This window comes from Oryctolagus cuniculus, chromosome 13, assembly GCF_051225735.1.
Source record: "Oryctolagus cuniculus isolate XC-2025 breed Fujian yellow rabbit chromosome 13, ASM5122573v1, whole genome shotgun sequence".
In the NCBI taxonomy this organism is placed as follows: Eukaryota; Metazoa; Chordata; class Mammalia; order Lagomorpha; family Leporidae; genus Oryctolagus; species Oryctolagus cuniculus.
The window spans coordinates 24,480,091-24,502,162 of record NC_142879.1 but is presented as its reverse complement, the minus strand read 5'-3'; the positions used below and the strand labels follow the sequence as shown (position 1 = coordinate 24,502,162).

The following is a 22,072-nucleotide window of genomic DNA, read 5'->3' as shown; positions in this document are numbered from 1 at the left end:
TGAGTGTCCCCCTTCCCTTCTGCTGCGGGTCCTGGTTCCTGGACGGTTCGCAGCCCCTAAGGAGCAGGGTAGAACGCAGGAAGCACAGCTCACAGTTTGGGGCCCGGGGCTTTCCTTGGGGGGACAAGAAGGGGAGCAGCTCGAGCGAGCTCGCTGCCTGGTAAGTGAGCTATGAAGCACCTGGGTAGGAGTGCTGTTTACTTTTGCTAACAACTGCAAAAGCAGCTGATCATAGCCCTGGACACCTGCGGCGGCGCGCACATGAGGACAGACCGCCCTTGGACAGCAGGCCTGAGAACTATGCTTTTCATGGTTGCAGGACCCGGGAGGTAGCTCTGCTGTGACTGCCTTTGCAGGAATGGGGTTTCAGAGGTTGAGTGAGTCACACAGCTGGTGAGTTCAGACCAGGATTTCCTCTGGTCTACACCATGCCCCTCTCAAAGCAGATGTGCTGGGGCTGGAGGTGACTTCTGAGCTTCCCAATCCGGGTGTGGCACTCCAATGCCCTAGGGAGCTTTGTGACATGGAATGTCCCCACCCATCCACAAGCCAGTGAAAACTCTGGGTGAGGCTGGCCCGTGGTATCTGATATTTTACGCTGTCCAAGTAATTCTGAGGAGGAGCCTGAGCGAGAACCGGTAGAATCCAGCCCTTTATTTCCAAACAATGAAACCGAGGCCCAGAGAGAGAGAGGCTCGCCCAAGTTCACTGCTTCTGTGGAACAGCCGAACTGGAGCCTGGCCAAGTCCATACACAGACACTCGTGTAGCTACAGGCTCTGCCCAGAGGTGCTGATTAAAAGCCTTCAGATGGTGTTGACTCTAGACAGGGAGCCAGACACACCCATCCTCCCTTCCTTCTAAACCGCAAGGTACTTACTTGTCCATACTCAGCCCTCAAATGTCAGGACCCACCTCACTCCCAGCCACTCCTCTGTCTCCCCTTTCCCACACGTTGCTGACCTGCCAAGTGGCCAGAGGTTACCCTTCAGCCTGGTGTACCTCTCTTTTCTCGGTGAGGCTGGGCCATGGCCACACGGCCAGCTCCACATGGCAGATCTGTGGCCGAAGGTCACACATGGCTGGACTTGGGTCCCAAAGAACCTCACTGCCAGAGGTCAATGGCTGAATAATAGGGTAGAGGCAGAGGTGGTTGTGGCAGAGTGAAGGAGTGGTGATAGGCCAATTGTCTGTAGGAGCCAGCCCATGTGTGCCCACCATAGGCCAGCATATGGCTGCACCAAGCTGTAGCCTGTTCTGGGCTGCACCCCTTGTGGGGGGGCTACTTGGGGGTGCAGCTTGGGATATGGAGCAAAGGGATCTGAGACCCCCGAGGTGGGCCAGGAGCCGGCTCTTGAGTCCCTGGGGGATCCCCTCATTTGGTGAAGGGGAAGTTGTGTCATCTATTCATCATGCCGTTTGTTTAATCTTGTCAGCTCACGGTCATGTTTGCTTTGTCACCTCCTCTGTGCTCCACCCCTCCGAGCAGGCTCAAGTGCTCACCTGGGGCAGCTCCCTGTGGGTGAGAGGAAAACCCTGCTGGGTTGTGCTAGAGCCCCTGAGAGGAAGAAGTAGAGGCAGCACGCCTTCCCCTTCTGTGCCCACATGGAGGTTGTCAGTATGGACAGCCAGCTCAGAGGCATCTGATGGCACCAATGTCACCCCGGGGCCCCCAGCCAACATCAGGGCCCTGGGTGTTGGAACAAGAGCACAGAGAGGCCTTGGTTAGGGTTGGGAGATACGAAGTCCAGAGCCTGGTGGACCCTGCCCGAGGATGAGCAGGGGTAAGGACAGGAGTTTAGGTGATGTGTTGCATCCTTGGCCACACATAATGGCTCATACTATGATCTGGGCTCAAATCACCAGTTCTTAGCTGAGACCAAGTTATTGAAAATGGACCTCATTTTCTTCCCCTGCAAATTAAGGACAAAGAGGAATGTGCCTCCCAGGGAGATGGCGGGCCTTCAATGAGTTAATACACGTAAAGTGCTTAGACGTGTGCTTGGCACGCTATGGCATCAGCAAATGTCAGCTGTGGCTGTTTCAGGCTCGCTGCCCGCTTTCTCCCTGACCTCAGGCCCTTGTGCACGGATGCCCTCCAGGGAAGGCATTCAGGTTGGGTAGGTTAGGGTTGCAGAGGGGGAGCAGGAGGGGTATTTGATTGAGTCACCCTGTGGCAGGCAGCTCCAGGCTCTGTCCCTGCTCCCTGCCAGCCCCTGCCTCCTGGCTGAGCCTCCTTTACCAGCAGGCCCACTCTCTCACTTGGGCCTTTGTCGCTCCCCGTCTTCGTGGAGGAACAACACAGGACCCTGCGCTGTTCTTTCGTCTGCTCGGCCCTCCCCGGGTTTGCTGCTGGTTCTTCCCGGGTTGGCTACTGTCCCTTCCACCTCCGTGGAAGGGCGGTTCCCCCTGGCCACATTCCCCACTTCCACAGGGGAGCGGCACACCACCGGCCGGCTCTCTCGGGGGCTGCACAGGTGTTCCCTTAGATGTTCCCCTTAGATGTTCCCCTTAGATGTTCCCGGTGCATGCCGTCTCTCTCCTCCTTTATAGTCCTCCTCCGCCAATCCGTGCTCGGCTGCCCACACGCCGAGTACGCTGCTCTCCTCCAATCAGGAGCAGGTCCTACAGTTTGTTGGCTGAACTGGAGGCAGCTGTGTAGAAACTGTTTTCTTCTCTCCCAGCGCCATATTGTGGGAGAGCAGATGCATAGAATAAGTCTTAATTCCAGTAACTTAGTCTAGTCCGAGTTATTCCCAGTTGCTCCCCACAGATCCCCCTTTCTGTTTATTTTTGGCGTTGATACGCGCCTGTCTTCGGTGCCCCGTGGCACACACTCTGCTCTGCTTGCTAGAGTTGCCACAGGTTCTTACAAGTCCTATCAATCAGGCAAACCGAATCCGGGTCCTCTCTTCGCCATGTTGTGAGGAGGTTTTTAGGCGCTGATGCGTGCCTGTATTCGGTGCCCTGCAGCGCATGCTCTGCTCTGCCCGCAGGGGCTTACAAGCCCTAACAATCAGGCAAACCGAATCCAAGCCTTCTCATTGCCGTATTGTGGGGGAGACTTATTAGTGTTGGTTCGTGCCTATCTTCGGTGACCTGCAGCTCATACTCTGGTCCAGCTGCCTGCTGGTGCTTACCGCCTTACTAATCAGGCAGACCGAATCCAAGCTCTCTCATTGCTGTGTTGTGGGGAGGCCTTATTGATGTTAATTCGTGCCTGTCTTCGGTGACCCGTGGCGCATAAGCTGCTAGCCGCCCGCAGGTGCTCATCGCCTCACTAATCGGGCAGACCGAATCCAAGCCTCTCATTGCCGTGCTGTGGGGAGGCCTTACTTCTCTATTTCTCTATCTCCGGGCATTCCTATCTCTCCCATTTTACTTCTGTCTGCCAACATTCCTATTTCTCTCATTCCACTTCAAAACTTCTGTTTCTCTTATCCCCGCGGCTTCCCGGCGCCCGCCCCGCGGCAGCTTCACGGCTCCGTGCGGCTTCCCGGCGCCTCGCCCCGCCGGCGGGCTCCCGGCTCTGCACGGCTTGGCTTCGCGCGCACACTCCGCGGTCTCCACGCCCCTTCGCGTCCGAACCATGGCCTCGCGCCAGCCCCGCGTTCCCTATCTATTCACGCCCCGTGCTCCCTCTGCACGCGGCAGCTTCCGCGAGTCACACAGCGTAGCTTGCGTCTCCGCCACTAGCATTCAATCCAAGTTCCCCGGGCTAACCTGGCGAATTCAACCCAGCTCACGTCTCCGCCCCACGATTTGGCTTCCCGTCCTTTGCTCCCCGGGCTAATCAGACGGATCCCAACCGGGCTTACGTTTCCGCTTCTGGTTTTAACTTTTCGCCCCCTATTCCCGGGCTAACTTGAGAATCCCAAAGTGGCTTTCGTTTCCGCCTCGGCCTGCCCCCCGCGGCTTCAATTTCCCTAACATTTTTCTCTACCCGGTATGTTTCCCCAAGCTTTCCTCCAACAATACTCCTCCCTCATTTCTCCTGGCCTCTCCCCACAGTCCGCATCCGAGTCTGTTTGTTCTAGCTTTCACTTTCGCTTTCGACCTTAGAGATTTCTCCCAGCTTCCCCCCGTAGTCCGTATCTGAGTCTATGCCTAGGCTTTCAATAGCTTCTTCCGGCACCTTTTTCGTCCGGCTTTTCCCTAGGCTGTTTGCTAGTCTCTCTCTCCGATATTTTCCACTTCTTCCCGTTTCTTCCCTCCTAAGTTTCCTATCCGTCCTAGGTTTCCTATCCGAGTCACGGCACCATTATGTCGCTCCCCGTCTTCGTGGAGGAACAACACAGGACCCTGCGCTGTTCTTTCGTCTGCTCGGCCCTCCCCGGGTTTGCTGCTGGTTCTTCCCGGGTTGGCTACTGTCCCTTCCACCTCTGTGGAAGGGCGGTTCCCCCTGGCCACATTCCCCACTTCCACAGGGGAGCGGCACACCACCGGCCGGCTCTCTCGGGGGCTGCACAGGTGTTCCCTTAGATGTTCCCCTTAGATGTTCCCCTTAGATGTTCCCGGTGCATGCCGTCTCTCTCCTCCTTTATAGTCCTCCTCCGCCAATCCGTGCTCGGCTGCCCACACGCCGAGTACGCTGCTCTCCTCCAATCAGGAGCAGGTCCTACAGTTTGTTGGCTGAACTGGAGGCAGCTGTGTAGAAACTGTTTTCTTCTCTCCCAGCGCCATATTGTGGGAGAGCAGATGCATAGAATAAGTCTTAATTCCAGTAACTTAGTCTAGTCCGAGTTACTCCCAGTTGCTCCCCACAGGCCTTGGGGAGGCCCCCAGAGGAGCCACCTATTGTCTAGGCGTGGTCAGGCTGGAGTGAAGGACCACACTAGTTTAGTCACAGGGTCAATGCTCAGGGCCATGCCAGAAGTCCACCCTGTCCCACAGACAAGCACTCAGCTGTGACTCACTGTATTCCAGGGGTGCCTGAGCCTTACTCACCAGACAGCCCTTCCTCTCGCACCGGAGAGTCCCAGCTGGGACCGGGCGTTCTTATCTTCTCTCCTTCTCCTCTTCCCTTCCTGCTTCCCCGCAGCCTCTGCTGTAACTGCTCGTTCTACAGATCTTGGCCGATCTTCCTGGCAGCTCGGACAATTGGAGCCTAGCAGATGGATACGGGGGACAGTGGCTTCTAATGCCACCCCCGCAGCCTGTCAGAGACATTGCCAGGAACCACTGATAAGCAGGCAAACAAGGATAACGCCTGCACCAAGATGGTGACATCTGTGTAAACCAGGGGTAGGCATCTCAAAAAAAAAAAAAAAAAAAAACCTGCTCAACTTCCCCTCTCCCCCTTGGCTGACTGATGCATGAATCTCCATTCTGGTGATCAAAAGCCTGGACCGTCCCCTCTGAGAATACAGCAGCAAACCAAAGGCAAGAGCTCTCCTTAAACTGAACCAGCGGTGTTCTGCATGAACCTGTTCACCCCACAAATGCTAAGCACCTACTATGTGCCAGGGACTTTGCGAACAGGAGTGATAAAAACAGTCAGAAAACCCCACACTCTTGGGCAATATGTTCTGGACCAGAACACACAGGATACATAGCAATTCTATAGCTGGTTAGAAGGTATTGAGTGTTGCCAAGATAATGAAAATAAAAAGCCACTGATCACACAGGGTCGGTGGGGTTCGGAGTGCCAGGGGTGATGGCCAGGGAGGGGGCCGGGAAGCTGGTCCTGCTGTTATGTGGGGTTGTCAGGGAGGTTAGGATCTGAGCGAAACCTTTGCAAAAGGTAAGAAGGTTGGCTTTACAGGTGTCCAGAAGAAGAGGGCTCCAGGGTCTGGGAGCGCTGGAGCCCACGCAGAAGCAAGCTGGCAATGTAGAGACCTCGCAGGGAGGCCACGTGGCTGGAGTGAAGGCTGGGAGGACCAGTGGCCGCAGAGAGGTAAGGCAGCCACTAGGTTGCTCCATCCATGCAGGGCCTCCGAGACTGTCTTAGCCTTGACCCCAAAGGAAATTCGGGTTATGTGGGCCTCTGAGCATGGGAGTCATGTGACCAGGCATAGCGGGACTTCCCTGTGGGCTGCCACAGAAGTTGAGCCAGGAAGGTGGGAGCGCACCCTGGGTACTCTTGGAAGGGGGAGTGGGCAGAATTTGCTGGTCCATTAATGTGGATGTGAGAGACACGGAAGGGGAAGGTGACGTCCCTCTACTCTCCTGGGCCAGTGCTCCGGGGGAGATGAGGGCTCTAAAGCAGCAGGGGGTAGCAGGGAGAGAGGAAAGGCATGCCCGTCCCTGCAGAGGCTCAGAGGCTCAGGCCATACCTTAACCCAGCCTTGGCTGCTATTTTAGCCTAGTCATCTCTGAACACATTGGGCTCTGACCTTCCAAAGCCTGGGACTGGGGCTCTGGAGTTCTGGGTGGCCTGGATCCCCACTTGGGAATGGTCAGAGCAGAGTGACGCCAACACGGCTGCCCTTGGGCTCTGCACAGACAGCTTCCCGGACTTGGCTGGGAAGTATGTGGGGGGCCCAAGCCAAGCAATCCACATTTTCCTCCTGTAAGCCGAGCCAGGCCAGGACCTGCCCCAGCCTGTGAGGTCTGAGACAGCAAGTGCTTACTTACCTGGGCTCAGAAAGGGGGAGGGAGGACTTAAAGGGCCCAGCCACTCCAGGCGAGGCCCTCTCTCTGCCTGCCTTGCCTCCTTTGTCTGCACTGGAGATCTGAGATTGCCACACCTGCTCCCTTCTGCTGAGTTAATCATTGCTGAGTTGTTGGTCACATCCTCTGGTGATGGGCAGAGGGTGTTTCCTGGGCGCCTTGAGTTCAAGGAGCTGGAGAAGTAGAGAGCGAGCCTACCAGGTAGGAAGACTCAAGATGTGGGGGTGCCAAGGTGGCTTCCTCCATAAGGGTCTCAACAGGGCTCTTTCTGTGTCTTGCAGGAGCTGATACAGAGAGGCTGTGTGAGCTGCCCCGACCTGCTGAGTTCAGCCAGGTTTCCCTGGATCGCTGACAGGAGGCAAGACGCTAACGTTTATTGGAGTAGCAATTATACAGCTAAACAGCTTACTGCCCATTTGCTAATTGCAGTCTCTCCCCCACCCACCTGCACTTGGGCTGAATTCGAACCCGAGTGTTAGAAAATACACAGTTTAACCAGCAAGATCTGTTGTTCCCTGAAGGGTTCTCAAACCACCGTCTTGGACACAACCCTCGAGCGGTAAAGAATTTTCTGCCTAGGGGACACTGATGGGCTGGGATGGATAGCTGAGTTTCCTTTAAATGGCAAATTCGAGGCACCAGCATTCCAGAATGATGCCAGTGCAGGCACTCCAGGGCCAAGGTCTGGGCTGAGAGACCTTCCACTTGCCCTGAAAAGCTCTCTGGCCCTAATCTAAGGGGAGGAGCATCCTATTAGACCAGTCTCTCAATCTGGACCTGTTGGGGCCATTTGCAGTGGCCCGGAGCCTAGGAGAACCTCGGCCAGGAGCCGCCCAGGGTCCCACAAAGGGAGCTATGTCCTGGGGCCCGGCTGCGGGCCAGGGGCAGTCTGCTCTTGACTGCATGGGTCCTGCCATTCTTCAGCTTTTCCTTCCACCACTTGTGGTCAGGTCTGATTTCTGGCCCTCCAGGCGGGCATTCCTGCCCGGGGAGGGAGGGGCCAGGAGGCCAGCTCTGCCTGAGCTGGGGGCAGTGACTCACACGCAGGTACCTGTCTCAGGGCTCCCTGCCAAAGCCCGAGGGGACGCCTTTGCTTCTACTTACTCTGTCCTTTCTACGCTTTCCTGGGATGAGCTGAGCTCTTCGGCCCCTTCCTGACGAGCTAAGGCCTTTTAAGGATCCTCCAAATTTCCCAAGCAGCCAGGATTTTCCATTTGTTTTTGATTTTCTCCCCTGGGGAAGGATCTGGTGCTTTCCAGAGTCTTAGATGTGTGAGTCTTCCAGCCTAGTCTTATGTCTGGGGCTGTAACACTCCCCAGACAAGCTCTGATATGGTCTTCCATCCAGGGTGATCCAGGGCACGATGGTGGGGGGAGCTGACCCCTCCTGGCCTTGGGAAAGTGCCTAGCAGTGTGCCAGCACCCTTGTCCCCCCCTCTGCCCCCTGCCAGCAATCCTCCCAGCCATTCACATTTGCCCGGTGCTTTCCGTTTGCGGTGCCCCTCCCCTCCAGCCCCCTTGGCCCCACAAAAGCAGGCAGGCACTGTGGAGCTCGGCTGCAAGGCCTCGGGACCCACCCACTTGCCCAGTCTCATCCTGGGGGGCGGGGGTGCAGTGACGACAGATGGGCGTGACGGCTGCCAGATTCCTGTGGCCCGCCCTGCCGTGGGCTACGCCCAGCCGGGGAGTCTCCAGAGGTGAGGCTGTTGTTTAAAAACCTGAAGTCAGGAGAGGGGACCCCCATATTCAAGGGGAGCTCCCAGAGAGGCCACCTGGAGCGAGCAGTGCCGCAGTGTAGCAGCACGGAGCCAGGTACAGTCCCTGCCTTCACCTGCCCTGTGGGGGCTGGGATGGGGTTGGGGGAAGGGCCCCTTTTCTGTTTGCCTGAGACCTGGCAGCAGGGCCTGATTCCTTCTTCTCCTGGGAGAAGGCTAGGTGAGTGTGGCCGCTACTGTTTGGATTGCTTGTTCACCCTGATAAGAGCCTCAGTGACTTAGAAGAAAGCAGGTTGAGATCTGGAGCCGAGCACAAAAGAGAAGTGGAGAGCCAGTGGGCACGGTGTTGGCACAGAGTGGCTCCTTCTTGGGGGATTTCCTGCAGCCCCGGGGTGGGAGAGCAAGAGCACTCGGGAAACCAGGAGCCTGGTCTCGCTTCATGAGAGGGACCTCAAGTCACATCTGCCTTCCGGGGGCCCCTGGCATACCTGGAAGGTGATTGAGAAGAACAGATTCTGTGATTTGAAGGTGCTTGGATGTCCCCAGGGCCCCCCTGCTCCTGCCTTGTCCATTCCCCATCCCTGAACCCCAGACAAAGGAGTTTGTGGCTGTGGTTGGGACACAGCGGTGTCCTGTCACAGTGGGGTGAGGACAGGGCAGGTTGGGACGAGGTGGGCTGCCTCTCAGACCCCCTGCGGCTTTCCAGGAGCTACCCCAGCCTCCTTCAGAATCCTTGCTGTGTGGCGGAGGCCCCTCCTTTGCATGCAGCCCCTAATTGGAGTCATTTTGGTTGCTTTCAGTTCAAATGAAATCCTCACTCACTTTTCCCAGACTGCCAGGCCCACCTCTCTCCTCTCTGCATCCCAGCTGCTTGCTGTGGCTGCTACAGAGTGACACATGCCCTGGGTAGAGCTGGAGACTATGCCGATGGCTGCAGAAGGCCCTTTCCAGGCCTTCAGCCCCTTTCTGTGGGCCTGTAGGCTGGACAGGGCTGAGGCTGCTGGTCCAGGCCCTGAGAAAGGCCAGTCCTCTTGCTTAGGGCAGGAACGAGGCCTTGGCGCTCCTACTGCCCAGGCCTCTGCTGCTCCCATGTGGTCTTCCTGTCCCTGTGGGGTAGGGCAGGGTCAGTCCTCAACCACTCAGAGGAGGACGCTGAAGTCTGGAGGGGGTGGGATTTTCTGGGGGCTCCCTGTGAAGTGCATGCCTGCTAGACCCAGGGGGCCAGGGCTCTGGCATTTTCTAAGCTCTTAGCTACAGATATACCTGCTGCTCATGGATAGCCTCGGTCCAAACCCTAGTTACAGACTTCTGAAAACACAGCAGTCCAGAAACAGAAACCCAAGGGGCTGGTGTGCCCTCAGGGTTCACGTGGTTTTACACAGACTGCCTTTCTCTGTCCCAGGTGAGACCCTCTCTGGAGACCTCCCCACTGGCTGAAGATGAGGCCACTCCTTCTCCTCTGTTTGGGTAAGTGTCCCTTCCCATTCCCCGGCCCCCTCCCCCAACCCCGTCACACAGGGTTGTGTGACAGCCAAGGAGGAGGAGGTACTTTGACAGTGTGAGCATCCTGGTCACCCTACTGTCCCCACTCCTTAGTGCCCCTGGGAGGAGCACTCTCCCAGGTGTCTTCTCTCACCTGAGGGTGGTTTCCAGTTTCCTGAGTGCTCTGCCCAGTTTATTTCCCATAGTTCCTCTCTCAAGCCGGCTCCATATTCACTGTGGCTTGCATTCTGGGTTTTTTGGGGGGGAATTGTAGCTGGGCACTGATGCAATGTGACAGGATCACTTTGCAGATATAGGAGAAGGAAGAATGCAGGCCTTTCTCTGTGTCCCCCCAGAGGGTTAACAGCCCAGTGAAAAGAGCTGTGGACCATGTCCTGGTGGCCCAGTGTATGTCTCTGGCTTGATCCTAAAAGCCACAGATATATGCCACATTGCAGGATCACCCATGGTCTTTGGTTGCCGGTGTTTGTTCAAGTTCGGGATTATAGGATATGAGATCTGCCTTTTCTAAACTTATGGTCTCAGGAATGCCATCATTGCCATGAGCAGGAGTGAGGAAGAGGGTCTGGCCTCGCTGACGTCAGCAGCTCTGAGGGATCCCGGGGTGGCCTGGTGGCCCTGTTCATGCTAGCTGCAGCCCAGAACCTTCCTATGATTTCAGCCTTGCCTGGCCTCCTGTGTGCCCAGCAAGCCTGCTCCCGCGGGGCCTGCTATCCACCTGTTGGGGACCTACTCATTGGAAGGACCCAGTTTCTCCGAGCTTCATCCACCTGTGGACTGACCAAGCCTGAAACCTACTGCACCCAATATGGCGAGGTGGGCCCTACTCTATGGCCTCCAGGACTGGAGGAAGGTGGGATGGGATGGGGCAGGTGGGCCTGTTATTTGTTCACCGAATATTCAGAGTGTCCTCCATATGGGCAAAGGCCTGTGCACCGTGAGGACTGGGGGGAATGCAAGAGAAATATAAGAGCAGATCCCTGCCTCTGCATGTTGGTTGAGTAAGAGAAATATATCCAGAATGAATTGGGTAGCTCTTTTCTCTCTTCTGCTGGACAAAGCTGGAGTTTTTTCTCAGCACTTGGGCGAGGGTAGGATAGTTTTTCAAGTCTTGGAAATAAGCAGACAGACAAACATCAGTCTTCTAGGGGTATAGCGCCCAGTGTGCCATCACTGGTGGGCAGAGACAAAGCCGAGGGAGCTCGGGGACTGGGATGTGTGTGGCCTGGCATGGTTGTGCTGCAGTCTCTCTGTTGCCGCTGTCTCTCTGGCCAGTGTCAGAGCATGGTTGGGGGCAGAGCTAGCAGGAGAGTATATGACAGTAGTCCAGAGTTCGTTCCGTGTTTTGCCTCTGTCGTGTGTAAAAAGTGCATTTCCTCATCTCGCAGCCTTGTGGATCCACCTGTCTCACTCACTCAGCTTTGCCAAAGGACACAGATCAGGGCGCCACATGAGGGAGTGCCCTGAGACTCGAGCAGGGTCAGAGACCCGCTGGCATTTGGAAAAGGAGCCGAGTGTGTCGGTTACCACTGCCTGTTAGGGGCCAGGCCTCTTGCTAAGACCTGCGTGCATGTCCTTCCACATGGCCTCTGGGCTATTTTTTTTTTTTTTTTGCAAGAATTCTGGTTTTCTCTTCTTTCCTCCTCCACAAGTCCCTCGCGTTTGCAGAAGTGGAATCCATCCATGTTTTCTTGTGTCCCCTGCGCCTCACTGCCGTCTGTCTGGCTGCCATCAAAAATCAGGCAATGGGTGAGGAGTGGTCTCCCTGTGGCCTTTGGGGGAAAAAGGGTGGCAGGGAGGAGAAAGTGACTGAGCAGACTGCACGAAGGAGACCTGGGTCGTCTGTGGCTTCGTCTTTGCAGGCTGCCTTGTCCCCACGCCCCTGGACGTTGGCATCTGATGCAGCCTCTGGGCCTCACTGCTCTTCTAGGCCCTGGAATGCCCTTGGCTGTCTGCAGTCACAGAAGGCTGGTGCTGGGTGGTGACTGGAGGTGCTGAGCAGGGGTGGCTGTGGGTCCTGTGTCTCACCCACTTGGCTGTGGGAGGCCCATTTGACAGCATTGGGTAAGACAAGTCCCTGCTGTGGGCCCAGGTTGCTCAAGCATCCGGGACCTGGCAATCCTGAGTGAGTTCAGCTGCTCCCTCCCCACACAGTCCCCACAACTCCTTGCCATTGAGCCCCTGTCCTAAAAATTCAGGGAAACCTCTGCTTTGTTCTCCTTCCAGCTGACTCACTTTCTAGAGGGGAAGCCGGGGAGACTGTGAGCTTCCATGTTGGACTGGACTCTTATTCCTAGCCCTATCTGGATACTTCTTTGCCTCCAGGCCTGGACTTTTGGCTTCTCCCTGGCCTGCCCTCTGCCTCTCTTAGCTGCCCAGGGAGTCAACCTCACAGCTCCTAAATAGCCCCCTGAGAGCAAAATGGGGTTCTTGCAAAAGAGAAGCCTAGACTTTAGAAATTTGGGCATGGATGTGCCTCTGCTGGTTTTTTTCTCTGTGAAAGTGGAGAAATGCTGGCTGTTTTCTTTAAGGGGAAATCAATCCATGTAGCCTCTTAGAAGGAGTAGAAGATGGACAGTGTGTAGTGCCAGGTCTGCTGCTCCCTGATGAAGTAGGCTTGGGCAGGGGATGACACCTGTGTGAACCTCCCCGTCCTCTCCCATGAGTGAGTATTAGGTGAGATGGTTGTTAGGGTCCCTCTTTAGCTCCTCTTTGAGAATGAGCTGACTGTTGACCACCGGCATCATCCTCTGCCTCCCCCCCCTCTCTGTCTCATTTCTCTTCCGCTCTCCTCTCCGTGCCCCACCTTCTTGGGAGCCTTGGCTCCCAGCATTGAGGACCTGCACTGCAGGCACACAGGCACCTTCCAGTCCTATGCAGGGGTACCCTGAACCCCCGCCAGGTTCAGTGGTGACTGGGTGATAAGCATTAGGAATTCAGATTTTAACTAGGTTGAGTTCTACTTTCAGTTTTTTATTTTATTTTATTTTATTTGAAAGGCAGGATTACATTTACAGAGAGGCAGAGGCAGAGAGAGAGAAGAGAGAGAGGGGGAGGGAAGGGAGATAGAGAGAGACAGAGAGAGAGAGGTCTTCCATCCACTGATTCACTCCCCAGATGGCCCCAATGGCTGGAGAGTGCCGATCTGAAGCCAGGAACCAGGAACTTCTTCTGGGTTTCCCATGTGGGTGCAGGGGCCCAAGGGCTTGGGTCATCTTCCACTTGTTTTCCCAAGCCATTAGCAGAGAGCTGGATTGAAAGCGGAGCAGCCAGGTCTTGAACCGGCACCCATATGGAATGCCAGCACTGAAGGCAGCAGCTTTACCCACTATGCCACAGCTCTGGCCCCCCACTTTCAGTTTTTAATGTAATGCAAAGTGATGCTAACAGTAACAGTCATTTATTATTTATTATATGCCCTATCATCGCAAGAGTTTTGCATAAATTACCTCAATTAATTTTTGCAGTTCCCCACTGAGAGACTCTGAACATCCCTGTGAGCTGTCAGGAGGCTTGGGAGTATACTGGGACCCTCCGCTTCTGACTGCAACACACAGGTGTTGAGTGTCCTGTGTGGGAGTGGCTAGAGACAGAGGGGCATCCTGGACAGCCACGGCTAGAAACAAGGAGGACACGACACAGAGCTGCCCCCCAGCTGGCTCCCACTTCCATAGACACCTCTCTGGAGTCCAGGCCTCTGTTCCGTTTCCATGTACCGGTGACATGGCAGGCCCTGAGCCGAGTGCAAAATCCCCGAGCACCTGCCGCCTGCCTCCTGACGTAGCCTACTGACTGCGAGTGCAGTGGGGTTTATGGCGCTGGGAGACAGCTGCTATGCTCATCCCACCTCCTACCCTAACCCAGCTGATGAGCCCAGAAATGCTCAGTGGCATGGGAGTTGCAGGAGTGGGGAGTGGGATGGCTCCCGCCACGTCCCAGACGTCTCTCCTAGTTCCCCACCTCCAAGTGTGGCCCCTTTTATGTGGGCCCATCTCAGGCTGTTCGCGTTGCCTCCTATACTCACTTCTGTCTCAGTGGCTAAATCCTGTCGGCCTCAAGGGCTTGCCTTGGTGGATCATGGGTCCATGTTGCAATCCTTGGAGTGGACCTTGGACTTGGCCAGCTTTGCCGCCGAGTGGCACATCCTCCCTACCTCCCTAACTTTGCTCTTCTGAGTCCAGCACCCTCACTATCAACTGTCTGGGCTTGGGCTGTGCTGTTCTTTACCAGAATGGCTTGAGGCTGCAGGCCCAGCCTGTCCCTTTGTTTGCTTTCTTCAGCTGTTCCCTAACTTCTGGCTAGATCCACGGCATCGTTACTCCCTTAATCTGAAGGCGTGGGTGAAAATATGTCTCCTTGGTCTCGTTCACTTCTGTGCTATTCATGAGCCTCATTTGAAAAATGGGAATAATGATAGCACCCACTTCAAGGCGTGGGGTGAGGGTTGTGTGAAAGTGTGCGAAGCGGCCAGTGCTCTATCCGGTCCCTTCCCTCTCCCTGCTCCCTGGTGGTAAGTGTGTCTTCGTGCAGAGGAAGCCTCCTCTGGGAATCACGCTTGCATTCCTCACTGAAATCCATCTGTCCTTGGGGCCAGCCTACTCCCTGCCCCCGAGGTGAGTGCTGCCAGTCTGACTTGCCATGGGCTGTCGGGAGAATCCTCAGAGGTCACAGTTAGCAAAGTTGCCCCAGACAGGAGGTGAAAACTCTAGTTCTGGTCCTGGTCTTGACATTTAGAATAGGGATGTGACCTTATGAAGGTCCTGGCTCCACTCCCTACCACCAAGTCCCTATTGACAAATGAAGGAGTTGGGTTCATGAAGCTTTACCTTGTATTCAACACGGGGGACCACCTGCTTCTCAGATAGAGTGGGGCTGTGTGTGTGAGCCTGGGGGCCTGTGGCAGTCTCTCTCCGGTGAGTGCTGGGGGAGGCTGGGCCATGCCCTCTCTTACCTCTGGGCTGGACACATGCCTCAAGAACCAGCGGGCTTTATCTGGAAGATTTACTTCCAGCTCTGATTTCTGCTCCTGACAGTGGCTCCTCCAGGGTTGTGCCTGCTCCCCGGAATGCTCTGTTTACCTCCACTTCTCCTCCCCCTTTTGGGGGGTGGGGAGACTTAATTACTCAATTGCCTTATTAACAATCTAACACAGTGCATTCCTCACATTAATTAACTGTGTAAACCAAACAGCTGTCATTTTCGTATCTCAGAAGCAAGCTGGGAGTGGGTGCCAGTTGTAGATGCCTGCCTTCTCAGCACCCATGTGCACACATGCATGGACATGCACCCACACCTATGGACCTGCACCCACACCCACGTGCACACATACCCACGTGCACTCACACCATGGACCTGTACCCACACCCATGTGCACACACACCTGTGGACCTGCACCCATACCCACGTGCACCCACACCCGTGGACCTGCACCCACACCCACGTGCACACACACCTGTGGACCTGCACCCACACCCACGTGCACACACACCTGTGGACAAGCACCCACACCCACGTGCACACACACCTGTGGACATGCACCCACACCCACCTGCACAAACACCCACTGCCCCTGCCTTTCTTTGTTTGACCAACATCTGTGTTCTCGAGCCTCAGGCTAATGTATAGGCAAAGAATGTGTTCATATCTGTACTTGACCTCCGTCCTGGGGCCACGGAGACCCTGTCTCTGACCCAAATACCTGCTTTCCCAGAGGCTCTAAACAAATCTGAAACTTCCAAAGCACTCACCATTTCCTAACAATGAAGCATTGTTAAGTCCCTTGTTTTCAGTGCCGTCACCCTTCGGAACAGGACCATATAAATTCATACCACAGCCAAGGTTTGTTTATCAGGAACTTAGCTGTGACTTTTTTTGTTTTAAGATTTATGTATTTCTCTTGAAATTCACAGTTACACAGAGAGAGAAGGGGAGGCAGAGAGAGAGAGAGAGAGAGAGAGAGAGAGGTCTTCCATCTGCTGGTTTACTCCCCAAATGGCCGCAATGGTCAGAGCTGAGCCAATCTGAAGCCAGGAGCTTCTTCTGGATCTCCCACGTTGGGGCAGGGGCCCAAGAACTTGGACCATCTTCTACTGGCTTTCCAGGCCATAGCAGAGAGCTGGGTTGGAAGTGGAGCAGCCGGGACACGAACCGGCGCCCATATGGGATGCCGGCCCTGCAGGCAGCAGCTTTACCCGCTACACCACAGCGCCAGCCCCAGCTGTGACTTTCTTTAAAGATTTATTTATTTTTATTTGAAATTCAAAGTTAGAGAGAGAGAGAGGGAGAGAGAGAGAGGGAGCAAAGGGTTGGGGAGGGGAGGAGAGAGAGAGTTTTTCCATCTAGTAGTTCCCTCTCCAGATGGTCACAGTGGCCAGAGCTGGGCTAGGCCAAAGCCAGGGGCCAGGAGCTTCTTCCAGGTCTCCATTGTGGGAGCAGAGGCCTAAGTGCTTGAGCTATCTTCCCCTGCTTTCCCAGGTGCATTAGCAGGGAGATCGATCAGAAGTGGAGCAGCCAGGACTTGAACCAGCTCCAATATGGGATGCTGGCATCATATGCGGTGGCTTAATCTGCTATGCTATGATGCCAGCCCCTACCTGTGACTTTTGCAAAGAGCCCCAAGAAAGTAACATGCAGATGAATCATTTCTTTTAAATATTTATTTATTTATTTATTTGAAAGGCAGAGTTACACAGAGGCAGAGAGAGAGAGAGAGAAAGAGAGAGAGAGAGAGAGAGAGAGAAAAGTCTTCCAACCACCGGTTCACTCCCCAAATGGACACATTGGCTGGAGCTGTGCTGATGTGGAGCAACGTGCTTCTTCCAGGTCTCCCACGTGGGTGCAGGGGCCCAAGCATTTGGGCCATCTTCTACTGCTTTCCCAGGCCATAGCAGAGAGCTGGATTGGAAGTGGAGCAGCCAGGACTCAAACCAGTGCCCATATGGGATGCTGGCACTGCAGGCAGCAGCCTTACCCACTATGCCACAGCGCCAGCGCCGATGAATCATTTTTGATGTGATAGAAGAAAATGGAAAGGGACACTGGTGGCAGGGGAAGAGTTGATACCAAAAAGAAGCAAAATTTGGGTTGGTGGAATGTGAGATTCTTGGGGATTCTTGGGTCCTGGTAGTTTGGGTTAGAGAGCGGGGTGCAAAGGAGAGAAGAGAGGGGAAATGTGTAACGGGAAGGCTGGCAGACAAACCTGGGGGAGCCCAGTGACATGGCTGATCTAGCTCCTTGCTGCTTGCTCCTGGGCACAAGCCCTGGGAGGCTCTGGACAGTGTCTTACGGATCGTTCCATGCTTCATTGCCCAGCCTCTGCCATCTGCCTGTGGCTGTGTCAGGGGCCGTAGGAAGTCATTGTCACTGGTAAAACCTGCACAGGTTCCAGGTACACAAAGCTGCGCTGTGCACTTAGGCCTAGAAGGACATCAGTGCTTCTGGAGAGGTGTGTGCCAGAGCTAGGCTGCCCTTCCCAAGACAGGGAGGGAGGAAGAGTCCTGAAAAGCAATACTAGTCTCCGCAGTTTCCAGTGGTCGCCTTGTGACTGCCATGTTCCTGGAATCGGTGTTGCACAAGATGGATTGGAGTCAGCCTGGGGCAAGAATCTCTTCTTCATCCCATTCTAATTTTGTGGGCGTGGATGCATTTCTTAACTTCTGTAAGATTCACTTTTCTAACCTGTAAAATGGGGATAGCCACTATTTGCAAAATTCACTGGCCAGAGGGTTTGGGAGTTTGAAATGAGATAATTTATGTACAGTGCTTCAGAGAGAGGCTGGTGCCATGTAATTGTTGGGTGTGTGGTATACATCATCTCTATAATCAGCTTCAGAAAGTGACCTTTCTGAACTTGATTTGGGTGGAGATAAAGGCTGTGCTGAGTTAAGGCCTAAGTCAAAATTCTGCTTCATAATAAAAAAGGGAAATGAAGTTGAAGCTTACAACACCGGGGCCCTCCTCCCACTCAGCACCTGTGGCAGGCCCTGACTTTTGACCTGACCAGCAACACCTGTTGACATAGAGATGGTGAGGCTTGTAGATTGGGGGGGACATCAGGAGGCCTTGACATTCAAAGACCTTGAAAGCCCTCTTCCCCTGCTCTCAGTGCTGGGGTGGGGGGAAGTTTCTGCAGCGCAGTGACTGGCCAATGTCTTATTTTCCTCTTTCTTCCTTTGTATATTTGCCTAGAGTGTCTTTAACTCTGATAAGCCAGAGCAGGGAAGGATCCTGATAACGTGTTAGAGCAAGGCAGAACCTCATTAACTCATCCAACCAGTGCATTTTACCGATGAGCAAGCTGACATGGAGGAAATGTTTTTTCTTGAAGGCAGCTGGATTTTTGTTTTGTTTTGCTTTGTTTAGGTCCTGGATTCCTTTCTTTTGGCCCTGGCTTGTGGCCATGACCCTGACTGTAGCCTCTTAGATGGACACAGCCGGCCCCCTGGCTAGCTCGTGGGAGGGAGCTGTGCCGTGTAGAACTGAAGCCTGTTTTCCATCTCATCTCCCCCTGACCCCGGAGTTAGCTCTGTGCTCTGCAAAGGCACAGAGCTGTCATTCACGTGGGCTTTCCTTTCCTACCCCTCTCCACCGCGACTCAGGTCCCGGCAGGCTCTTGCTCACTCCTCTGCCCTCCCTCAGCTCTCTGGGAGGGTCGTCTTCCGGCCAGACTGCTGGGCTTCCAGAATGCTCTGGGACGAGGGAGAAGGCCCAGGCTCTCCAGCTGGAGGGCAAGCAGGAGCCAAACTGGCTTCAGCCCAACAGGCTGAGTTGATAATAACGCTGTGGCTCTAAGATAGCCCGGCCAGGGGACGCTGGCCAAGTGACCCCAGAGCAGGAGGCAGCTGCGGCTGAGAGCGCCCCTCTCTGGGAGCGACAGAGGCATGTAACACACATGAGAGAAAGAGCCTCACACCGAGAAGCACGCCCATCTGCATGCACGCTTGCACGCTTACTTATACACATGCTACCGGCAAACGTATGAAAATGAAACAGAAGGAGAAACTGAGGCCCCGAGGGACTGGGGAACCTCACAGCTTGTCTTCCGTGTGGGCTTCTGCCAAAAGCTGCTCTATTTCAGGCCTCCGTCCTGCTAGCTGCTTGACAAGCAGAGCTACTTAAAATACCTGTCTCAAGCCCGTGGGTTTAGCCTGTCTCTAAGGATTGAGATAAATCCCTCCTTTAGCTATGTTACTATGATAAGCGGCACGTAGCCTTAAGCCCATGAGGCCATCTGATCTCTCATCAGTGCCTGCACACATGGAAGGAAGGTGGTGAGGCCGTGGAGCACTGCAGACTATCCCCGGGAAGACGCGAGAGGAGGCAGGGGAGTAAGCCCAGGCTGACCACCCTGGACATTCTTAAGTATTTTTTCCCCTTTGATAGTACTGTCTATTTTATTGGATATAAAAGTTAACACACTTTCAAAGTCTAAAAGTCTAAACATATTAAAAAATGACAGAGAAGGAAGAATGTCGCCTGTAATCTTATTACCAGATGCGCAGGGCTGAAGTGCAGGCACGTTAGCCACAACAGGTAAATGGCAGCAGTCGCCTGTGCTTCACCTGATATCCCAGCATGTTCCACAGAGTTTCTGCTGCTTTAAAGGACCATATTTGGGATCACAATGTGCAGACAAGTTTAAGTCCAACTCTTCTCTTTCATAAAACACTATAATGCAATTACTTTTTCCCATGCAATTAAAATGTTTTCTCTAAACAGTGTTTTTAATGGTTACATAACCTCCCGTCATTTGGGAGTATCAAGGGCATTTCCGCAGCCTCTAGCTCCTTGTCCCATGGCCCAGGGAAAGAAAGAGCCTTGTTTTGGCACTGCTGGCCAGGGGAGGGCTGGGACCGGCTCCCAGCAGAGCCGGGGAGAGAACTCTGGTGACAGGCCACCCCCCGCCAGAAGGCAGCTGGCCCTTGTCTCCGCTTGGGACATGTGCTGAGTGCAGACAGAGGATGGCTGGTGGAAAAGTTTACCCCCGAGAGGTTGGCAGAGTGCACAGAAGGGCATGCTCACTGCCAGGGACCAAAATAGGGCCCTGGAGGAGAGGCCAAGTCCAGAGAGACTCTTCTCTCGCTCCGAGAGGACTATTTGGAGTGCCCAGGAATTTCAGTCGGACACTCCTATCCAGTCTCCGTGGTGACTGAGCTGAGTGAGCAGCAGAGCCAGGTTTCTTCCTGAGCCCTCTCTCCCTGCCATAGACTGCGCCTGTGGGGACCTTCAGGGTCGGACCAAGCCCTGCGTGGGGGACATGGGGTGAGACAGAGGTTGTCACCCTTTACCAAGCTTCCCATAAGGTCTGCCACTCCACAGGCTTCCTAGCAAATGAGAGGCTGGGGATGGGGGTGAGGGGAGGAGAGAGATGGGGGGCAGAGAGGAGAGAAGGGGTGGAAAGGAACCCTACCTGGTGCTGATACTGGTGACCAGTTGATGGGAAAGTGTGTCACCTCCCTGTGCCTCAGCTTTCTCATCTGTAAAATGGGACTGATACTGCTCATCACTTAGGGTTATTGTGAGATTTGATGTGTTGTTGTATTGAAACCAGGTAATAGAAAGCAAGTTTCTGTCCTCATGGGGTCTATGTTTTACAAGGGGAAGGCAGACAGTACACAAAGAAATAAATAGACAATAAACACATAATATTGCAACAGACACATGCTGTGAAGAAAAATATAAGGAGCCTGTGTGATGTGCAGGTTAAGCTGCCACTTTATCATGTGATACCCATATCGGGTCACCGGTTTGAGCGTCAGCTGCTCCAACCCAGTTTCCCTGATGCACCTGGGACAGCACTGGAAGACGGCCTGAGAGCTAGAGCACCTACCTCCTACATGGGAGGCCCAGATGCAGTTCCAGGCTCCTGGCTTTGGTTTGACCCAGCTCTGGCCCTGGCTGTTGCAGCCATTTGGGGCGTGAACTGCTGGTAGGGGAATATCTATCTCTCTTTTAAAGATTTATTTGTTTGTTTGTTTTTAAAGATTCATTTGTTTACTTTGAAAGGCAGAGAGGGGGGAGAGAGAGAGATCTTCCATCTGCTGGTTCACTCCCCCGATGGCTGCAAAGCCAGAAGCCAGGAGCTTCATCCAGGTCTCCCACGTGGGTGGCAGGGGCCCAAACATTTGGGCCATCTTCCACTGCTTTTCCCAAGCCGTTTGCAAGGAGCTGGATGGGAAGTGGAGCAGCCAGGACACAAACTAGCAGCCATGTGAGAGGCCAGCGTCTCAGCGGCTTTACTTGCCACACTACAATGCACAGGCCCTTCTCCATCCCCTCTTAAAGATTTATTTATTTGAAAGGCAGAATGACACAGAGGGAGATTCCGAGAGACACAAGAGATCTCCTACTTGCTGGTTCACTCCTCAAATGGCCACAATGGCTGGGGCTGGACCAAGCAGAAGCCAGGAGACTAGAATTCCCTCCAGGTCTCCCCTGTGGGCGACAGGGATTAGAAGCAGGGTGGCTGGGACTCAGACTGGCACTGCAGTATAGGATGCAGTTGCTCAAGTGGCAGCCATAGCCACTACTCCCCCAGCTCCTCCTTCTCTCCCTCACTTTCTTTGTCACTCTGCCTTTCAAATACATACATAAATCTTAAAAAAAAAAAAAGAAAAATATAGCAGGGCAAGCAAATGGATAGTGATAAGGAAGGAGGAGGTAGGCCATGGGTGCTGTCTTACACACAGCACCATGCCAGCTGTTATGTGAAGAATTAGTTATGACAGTTTTGGACACCCCAAGCCCTAGGAAGGAGGCCTGTTATTTCAGATTGAAGGTGAGAGCTGAAAGTCGGGTCGGGGCAGAGGCCTGGAGCACCCCTTCTGTGCTCTCTGCTCTATGAGTTTTCTCGATGTGAGGTGGTAAGGTGGGCGTGGACAGCTTCTAGAACCTAAGACCCAGGCCCAGCATGCTCACTGTATCTCCTCGGAACTGAGCGGTTGGGCTAATCTACTCAGCAATTCTAACACAGCACCCTGGCCCCTACAGAGTTTCAGGAGCTGGGAGGGCCACCAGAGCTGCTTCTGGGCTCTGCTGAGTGGTGCTGAGGGAGAGCCCAGGCCTGGGGTGTTGCAGATGCAGTTGTCCTACCCAGAAGGACCTGCGGGGCCACAAGGTTCTTGTCTGAGCTGTGCTTCTGCTTGCCAGTGAACTTGGAGCTCCCATGCAGTGTGCTCGAAGCTGGACACAGGCTTTGGGATTGTGGTTACTCAGAGAAAGCATGAGGCAGCTGGGACAAGGTCAC

At 54.4% G+C, this 22,072-nt stretch overlaps 1 protein-coding gene across 2 annotated transcripts in view; it reads left to right on the top strand.

Annotated features, from left to right (window-relative positions):
* Nucleotides 1-5,760: 5,760 nt before the first annotated feature.
* The window catches only part of LAMB3 (laminin subunit beta 3), a 41,949-nt gene continuing 25,637 nt past the window's right edge, over nucleotides 5,761-22,072 (top strand). Inside the window, exons 1-4 of one of the 2 annotated variants that reach the window (XM_051820353.3) lie at nucleotides 5,761-5,895; nucleotides 6,893-6,969; nucleotides 9,728-9,792; nucleotides 10,490-10,644. In XM_051820353.3, coding sequence (XP_051676313.1) covers nucleotides 9,765-9,792; nucleotides 10,490-10,644 — 183 coding nt within the window. In that variant the 5' untranslated portion in view covers nucleotides 5,761-5,895; nucleotides 6,893-6,969; nucleotides 9,728-9,764. 2 annotated transcript variants of the gene reach the window in all.